Source organism: Artemia sp. Qi Xiang Cuo, chromosome 16 (assembly GCF_049724085.1).
Source record: "Artemia sp. Qi Xiang Cuo chromosome 16, ASM4972408v1, whole genome shotgun sequence".
NCBI lineage: Eukaryota > Metazoa > Arthropoda > Branchiopoda > Anostraca > Artemiidae > Artemia > Artemia sp. Qi Xiang Cuo.
The window spans coordinates 10,162,981-10,171,704 of NC_142809.1; the positions used below are offsets into that span (position 1 = coordinate 10,162,981).

Here is an 8,724-nt window from a genome sequence, read left to right on the forward strand (position 1 = left end):
TTTTCATATTCAATCTAAGCCTTACTCGCTTTAAGATTTATTTATTCATTTATATCATTACTTGTTGTATGTTTTTGCCATGATTGTTTATTTTATTTCTGTTCGTTTTGAGTTTCATTTATTCTTTAATGGTAATTTCTTGTCGTTTTGAGTTTGATTTTTAAAAGGTATTTGTATTTGCTGAACTTAAGTTTAATATGGCTTTTACTTTTATTTGAAAAACTTATTTTTTCGGAAAGCTTTTTTTTTTATTAATTCCATAAAAAGATCGATAATTTTTCAAGCGTAAAACTACCATAAATCTCTATCAATAATAAAATGAAACCTAAAACGTTGCAAATATTACAATGAATAGTCAAGTCAAACTCAAAACAAGCAGATACTACCGCAAAAACGAGTAGGTCCAGCCCCCCTCCCCCAGTCCTTTCGATAGACCAGAAAACAATCTGCACTTAATTTAAAACAATCTTTATTTTGAGCTATTTGTTTTTATTTGTCATTAGCCTACATATAAAAAATCACCAAAAATTACCTTGAGTATAGGACAAATAGTGATTGACTATCCCCTCCACATACCCTGAAAGTTTCAAATTTAGCTCCCTTATACTTTTTTTAGATACCGCAAACACACCCTTTTGACAGCCTTAGATGCACACAGTGCATATTTAGTTAGTACAATTTCAGACATAATATACTCTGACAATTTTAACTTAAGACCCTTGGCCGGTAAAAGAGATATCCCAGATATGCCCCATGGACACACTGGATACACATAGTGTTTTTTAGTTTAGTTTGACATCCCGAAAATCATGTCCTTAAGGTCCAACCGAATACCCCGTTTTTCCAGAATAATTGTACAAACAAACTTTTGACAATATAAATACACGTAGTTCATGCTGATTTAGTTCTATATTCCCCTCAACTTTCCCTGAAATTTTCAACTTAATACCCTATTCCATTCCTGAGTTATGTGCATCTGTGCCATTTTGACAACCTGGATAAACGTGAACTCTTTTGAGTTAGTTAATAAGTAGTAGTATTAGCAGTAGTAGTAGTAGTAGTAGTAGTAGTAGTACTTGTTGCTGTAGAAATAGTAGTGGTAGTAGTATAAGTAGCAGTAGTAGTTGCAGCAGTAGTGATAGTAGTATTAGTAGCAGTGGTAGTACCAGTAGTAGTAGTAGAAATAGTAGTAGTAACAGTAGTTGTAATAATAGTAGTAGCGTGTAAATATAGTATTTCGGTCAATTGTAATCTCCCTCATCATTCCCTGAAAGTTCCAACTGAATACCCTAAGGTATTCCGGAGGTACTATCTTTTGACAACGTGCATGCTCATACTGTGTTTTCATTATGTTTAACACTCCCCTCAACATTTCCTGAAAGCTTCGCCTGAATGTCCATGGCCTTTTTGGACATCAAGGGTCAAACACGGTCCCTTTCCATATAACAAATACTATAAATAATAATCATTTATTTAAACCCTCTGTAACAAAAATCATAAAAATTCTGAAAAGAGGAGTAAGGGGAAGAGAGAGAAAAAGGGAAGAAAGACACAAAACAAACAGACTAGAAAAAACAAAACTAGAAAAATACGAGAAATGAACAAAGAAAAATAAGAACAAACATAATCATAAAAAGTGTAAGAAATACAAACAATTCAACACTCTATAAAATATCTTTATTGGAAGGACATGACAAGTGAATGACCTAGCTAATTAGCGATACTATTGGAAAGTAAGGAACTTTAATATTCCTACGAAGGAAACGGTAATGAACACCTTCCATTTTATAAAGTATATTAAAAATGCTAAATATTAATGACATTCTGCTGCTCCTATACCACGAACTTAATCGTAAAAAAAAGCTTTGCAAATTTAAAATACACTGAATTTATGGATCTTTTTTCTCGACTGCAGAAAAAAGAGCAGACAGGGGCCAAAAAGGAAATATGTGGGCCAAAGAATGCGTTATAAAGATGGCCTAGTGTACGTCGGTCAAACTGACCTCTGACTCGGGCAAGTGCTCCATATTTCTTTCTAATTTTTTCTTTGAGACTATAGATTATGAGGTGTTTTGTATCACGAAGAGTTTTGCTTCAAGGAAGGTCAAGATATACCAGACTTTTCTTCTGGAACTACAGTTTCATCTATATTAATAGAGAGTACCTCTAATCTGTGGGTTGGTATCAAAAATTTAAAACTTAGTTTTGGACGGTGCAATGGTTAATCCCATGCAATTCAAACTCCTAGAAATTGAGGTCATAGCTTCCTGCAGCCCAGATAGATTATCGCCTAATAATAGAAGGTCATTAGCGTATGAAATATGACTGATATCAAGGCCATCTAGAGTGACCAAAGGATGCAAAATCGTTGTAGCCGATTGAAGGCCTACATTGAAAATTATAGAACTAGTCACTGATTCTTGTTTAACCCCTCTCCTCATGGGTATCTTGCTCGAAATTAAACGGCCAACTCTGATTCTGGTGGTGGAATTTTGGTACCATGACCAAAGAGACTTGCAAATGAACGGATTACATCAGATTTCAAGAGAGAGAAAATGGATTGGGAGTACAATATGGAGTCAAATGCTCCAGATATATCGAGTGAACAAGTGAATAATTCTTGCTTGAAGTACTCATACTGACGAAGAATTGAAAAAAGTGTTCCGTGAGCATTCTGAACACCAAGACCTCTGCGGAATCCAGACTGATTGTCCACCATATTTGCTCTATCATAAATCTGGTCAAAAATAATTTTTTCTAAACGCTCCCCAAGAATCGGAAAAACTCCAATAGGCCTGTATGAAGAGGAAAGAGAAGGGTGTTTACCTCGTTTTGGAATACAAGAAGTTAGGCCCTCACAAAATGAATTTGGTACGTAATTCTGAGACAAAGCAGCTTGAAATAATAAAGAAAGATGTAAGAAAAGCTTGGGAGAGCCATGCTTCAAATGTTCGGACATGATCCCATCAAGACTTACTAGATTTCAGAAGTCGTACCCGGTTTTCAATATCAGAAGGTGAAACTGTAATAAAATTTCTATGGGGATATAAATCACGAAAATGCGTTAATAGTTTTGATTTAAAGATTGTTTCTTGAGAAGGAGGGTCAGTTGCAAAAACTTTAGAAAAATGTTTGATCCAATTGTCAATTAGAATAACATCTGGAGAAGAGGATGGAAAGGATGTCAATTTAGACAAGTAGTGCCATAAATGGGAAGGGGTATTACTGAGATTAGATGATAGCTCAGTGATTTGATGCTTCTTCCACGAATGGACAAGCTTACGGAATTTATTCTTTGTATACGTTGTAAGATGGCAAAGAACCGAAGACCATGGCTTATTAGCCTCAATCCACACATTACGCCAAAAACTTTTGCCTGTTTAAGGCCTGGCTATGTAGACCAGCCTATTTTCCAGGTACCGCTCCTTATTCTTTCAAGAGTAGCTGAAACAGTGGCTGCGATTTTTAGAGCGTGAACTATCTGGGCCAGATAAAGATCAAGGTCTAGGAGATCAGATGAAGGAGAAGTAGCTAGAATATGGAAGGGAACTTTAATTTTATCTAGTAGAGAATCTAGAGTAAGATGATAATAATGTAGATTTATGGAATTCCAATTTCAGTTTTTTGAACCATTTAGGCACGGGGTTAGTAGGCAAGGATGAAGGGTTGATGGGGACTAGTGGCTCTATATGAGAATGGTCACTTAAAACAAGTAATGGAAACGACCACCAACAGAGACTGTAACTCAGATATATATTGGTCAATGAAAAATCTATATTAGAAGCGATTCCAGAAAAGTGTGTGTAAGTGAAAGAACGTGTTTTGCCCATAATAAATAAGTCACTGGGCAAAGAAGATAACAAAATTTATGAACAGGTAGCTAATAACGTAGAAAATGAAACACATACTGACGAAAATTTCTGATCTGAGCGAATATTGCGGTAATTTGTTGGTAAATAAACAAAAATAATGAGAAATTTCCTTAAATCAACATCCAGAAAAAGATTCCGAAAGCTCAATTAAAGTACCCCAAAACCTATTCCTAACTGCAATCAAGAGACCACCAGACGTGCGATCCCTAGTACTCTTGGCAGGCTGTATGTAATAACTAAAATCACTAAAAAAATTTTAAGGCCTGGCAATTAGCTGGTAGTAATAGATGTTCAGATATACAAACAATATCAAATTCGCTGAGTGTTAAACCTATTAAGTCCAACTCTTATTTAACACTGTTTAACACATTCTGGAAAAAAAGAACGCGAGTAGTTAGAGTCATAGAGAGAAAAGAGGAACGATAACGAAAAAATTATGTGCTTTTGCTTCTTAAGAACGGTACAACGAAAACTGAAACTAGTGTGATTGTCATCACAACTGATGCACGTTACCTTAACGTTGTGGCAGGGCTCATTTTATGAAGAGCAATGGTCTCCAGCACATCTAGAGCATTTAGCTGTTTTAGTACACTTAGAGGTTGTGTGACAAAACGATTGACATTTATAAGAATGAAGGGGTCTCTGTATCGGCTTAAAAAGCTTGGAATGTGTATAGTCAATTTTAATCCCATACTTCAATATACAATCGAGGCCCTCACCACGTCGAAAAGACAATAGGATAGATCTAGAGATACCGAAACGCTTAGAATTCCTGATATTACATCCTTTATATGGAGGATTGTCTTATCTTTCTTCTTGATAATTCTTGCTATACCATTTTAACTTTTGAACTTTTGAATTTTTAACAAATTCACTCTTTCTACCTGGATTGCCATTCTTTAGTTCGGGAGGTGGATTAGATATAATGACGGAAATTGTTGTTTCTCTTTCTGGCTTTGAAGGCCAAACCAGTGGACTAAGCTGGACAGTGCTGGATTCACTTTTTTTTAACTAAAAAGTTCAATAAACTTTTGCAGTCATTTAATATTTAAGCAAAAAAACAATTAAAGTTATTATATAAAAAGGGAACATAAATGGGCTCAGTTATTATGAATCATGGAAAAGACTTATCATCACTCAAATGAGAACAGAATAAATCATACATATCACCCAGAAATTAAGCTGGTGGGGGGCTGCCCCTACGACCATCAGGTAGGTCAATGTTAAATTCACTTTTGCAAGTATTAATAGCGTCCTTTAAGGCTTCTTTGCTAAAGATTTTCGCATATTTCAAAATTTTGTCTCTTTCTATATTTTTCTTACTGGATTTTTGGAGAAATTTCCATTAAGGGCTGATAACCAATCGTACCTCCATTTTCAATTACACTCCATGTTTAATATTTCAACCCCATACAATATTCAATAATTAACGTAATGGATAATTCAATGCGAGTCAAAAATTCCCGCAAACCAAAGTCACTGGGAAAGGGTTTTGCAAGTAATCCAAGAATTTCACTTTATATGTTCTTTGCTTGAATGAAATGAAATATAATCCGATTAGTTAGATGTTGACACCTTGAAAACTAGTTCAAAACTGAACTATACAAAGACTATATGTAAGCAATGGCTGAATTACATAATTTAAAGCCCTTGACCCAACGGCTGTGGGGGGGAGGTGGGTGTCACCACCAGAGGCATATTTATTGTACTTCTTAACGATACCGAACAAAATGGCTACCATAAAATTTTGATCCAAGGTCAATGGGGAGAAATGGACTTGGAAGGGGGGGCCGGTTGCCCTCCACTCACTTTTAACTCTTAAAAAGGTCAGTAGAACTTCTGATTTCCAATCACATGAGGCCCTTCCGAAGTTTCTACGACAACGCCTTCCATAAGAAGTGTCTTGATGAAAAGACTAATCAATAAATAGTACAGTGATGCATAAATAATACAAATAATACAAATCCCCTTCGCTCTATACTTAGGCAGTGCTATTACGCTGCCTATGATAGCAGTTATCTCGATCGTCATTTAGTATAAGCTAATTCTAAAAATGTGTCGAAAATTATCTGTAAGACTTACATGGATTTTGGGTATCTACTTCAGTTGGCTCGAAGCTTGGAAGAAAGAAATAAGCTAAGATTGTTTCAACACCAACAATCACTCCAAAAACAGCAAAGGGTAAGCTGAATCCTCCAATGTCATATAACATAGCACCTAAAGCCGGTCCAACAATCAAACCTACCCCATAGAAGGTTTCTAAGGACGCCTAAAACAAACTAAAGATTAGAAAATCAGGTCAATTATCTTTATATAACACCTGCAGTCATTCAAAAGGCATTACGAGCAATTCTTATAAAACTTATGGTTACACACCGCGCCCTAAAATAAGGCCCGATTGATTAATTCAAAACCTCTTCTCTTCTTATGTGACTTTCCAGATTTCTTTTTCTAACAATACTCGAAATCCTCTTTTTTTACTTACAGAAAATGTGGAGGAATGGAGCTGTTGACCCAGAATTTTTTTCATTATATCTTACAAGTGTTAAAAAACAATCTTGTACAAACAACTGGTTTGTAATAACAGCGAATAAAACAAACTTTCCATTTCCATTTTTCTGTTTTCTGCTCTCCAATAGACCACATTTGTGATAAAGAACTTTTTCAATTACGGCACCAGAGAAGTAAACTGAAGAAAAAAAACACATGAGCTACCATTACCAAAAAATTAACGTATCAAAGATGAGATACTAAAAAAAGATGAGAATAATATGACATTTTTTCCAGATAGGACATTTTTAAGATAATTTTAGAATAAGATAAAATAAAAATTGCCTTAAAAAGTGCAAGAACTTGATTTTATGAACATTCATCCATTCAGTTTAAAAATATTGCCATTTAATTTTGGAAAGATGTCATTAATTCTTTTAACGTCATCTCTGTTATGTCCAGTGTTATTGTGGCTAAGTTTATTTTTATACTGAATATGAGGTATTGTTGCAGAATTAATTTGAGGTTATTCGTAAAGTGCATTCAGTTTTCTCTAGGAACAAGGAGAAGAGGGAAAGGAACCCACCACAAGTGCCGCATTGTACCCACCTATATTGAGTTAACCATAAATTATGGGTAATAGGTGATTGGGTCCTGACACTTCCCTTGCTCCTGTATTTTTTATTCAGTATCTATTCAAGGAATGGCACAGCGTTGTGATGAAGTATATCACCAGAATTCTCTTTTACATCCCCGTTCTGAACTTGTCCCTCTTAAGCAAGATCAAATGGCAAGGCCACTGGATAGAACTGTACCAGTTAAGAGAGGAGCCAGACAAGGTGCAATTGCCTCACCTTGTTATTTCAATAGCTATGCTCTCGAAGCTCAGGACCAGTGTGAGATTTCTCGAGTTCTCTTTCGCAACAATATCTTCTTAGTCTCTTATGCTGATGACATTTTTAACCTTAGCAGAACTTTGGACAAAATTTCTGAAATTTTCCAAAAACTACAAGCAGAATATTTTAAATTTGGATTTGAATTTAACGCTGAGAAGTCCAATGTCGTACTTTTTAACTGGAAATGCCCACTTCTTCATGAAATTGTACTTGGGAATTCAAAGATCTAGCCGTCTGATTAAATCGTTTATCTTGGTATTCCCATTGGAAATACCGTTTTTCACGCTCATCATCTCACACAAGTCATCTAACGCCGCATATTAGCTTCCTATGCTTCCTTAGTCTCTGCTAAGCTTGGTTTCAATCGCCAATATCTCGCAACGCTGTATAGCACCGTTGCTCTCCCCCACATCCTCTACATTGCATCCCTCTGGAAGATTCTTACAAATGTTGATGAATTGAAAATCCGCTGCACTTTTTTCCGTTTGACAAAATAAAAAAGGTAAAAAAAAGGATAAATACTACGGCATTGGACTTTACAGTCTCTACCGGCGGTGCTGATTTCCGTTTCTTGGCCCTTCAGCCAGGAAGTGCAATGGGGGGTTGAGACCCAGCCATCCTGTGATTTCACACACCCTTCCTGTTAACCTTCCCCAGATTTCTTCAAGTACCCATTTAGAGCTTGGTCAACTCTGGCTGAGCTTAAAGAGTTACGCCACTGACCTCCGTCCCGAACCAAATAATTGGGTTCACTAGGATTCAAACCCTCGCCTTCTCAGACATTGGATCGTAAAAGTAGAGTAGTACCTTATACTTTGCGCCCTTTATGTTCCATCCTGTTTTATTTGCGGCCTTTACGTTCCTTCCGGTTTTTCTGGTAGGTAATTCTAATCTAGAGGTCAATACATCTTTCAAAGAGGAACGAGTACGCACTACCGGTCCTAGTGTGATTGATTTTTTGGACAAGTGCCTTTAGTCAAGAATAGTTTGTTAGGAATGTGTCGTTGCTAAAGCTAACTCTCATTGGAAAAAAGGGGTATAAAGCTTTTTGTTTTTGATAAGAATTGCACAATGAATGTATCGTTTGACGTGGGCATTTTTTATGAGCCAATCAGAGGTTGTTCAATATACGATAACTTGATTTGTGGTTGAGATTTGAATATAAGAAATTCTTATGTTATGTACGTGTATTTATAGAAATTTCCATACTATGTGCGTGCATGTATAGATATTCCCATGTTATTTGCTTGTGTGTAGTAATACCCAATTTATTTGCTTGCATTTATAGGAATTCCATATTTCTTAGATATGATTTCAAGTAAGAAACTATAACTTTGATTTCTATAATATTAATTCAATAGTTATTTTCTTGCAGGTATAGGAATTCCCATGTTATTTTCTTGCGTGTATAGGAATTCCCATGTTATTTGCTTGCGTGTATAGGAATTCCCATGTTATTTGCTTGC

At 35.7% G+C, this 8,724-nt stretch overlaps 1 protein-coding gene across 1 annotated transcript in view; it reads right to left on the reverse strand.

The window, feature by feature from the left end:
• Window positions 1–6,141, reverse strand: part of LOC148942551 (MFS-type transporter SLC18B1-like) — a 139,752-nt gene extending 133,611 nt beyond the window's left edge. Inside the window, exon 1 of the mRNA XM_089102241.1 lies at window positions 5,955–6,141. Within this exon, the coding sequence (XP_088958367.1) occupies window positions 5,955–6,084 (130 nt within the window). The 5' untranslated portion in view covers window positions 6,085–6,141. The remainder of the gene's footprint in view (window positions 1–5,954) is intronic.
• Between the last annotated feature and the right edge of the window lie 2,583 nt (window positions 6,142–8,724).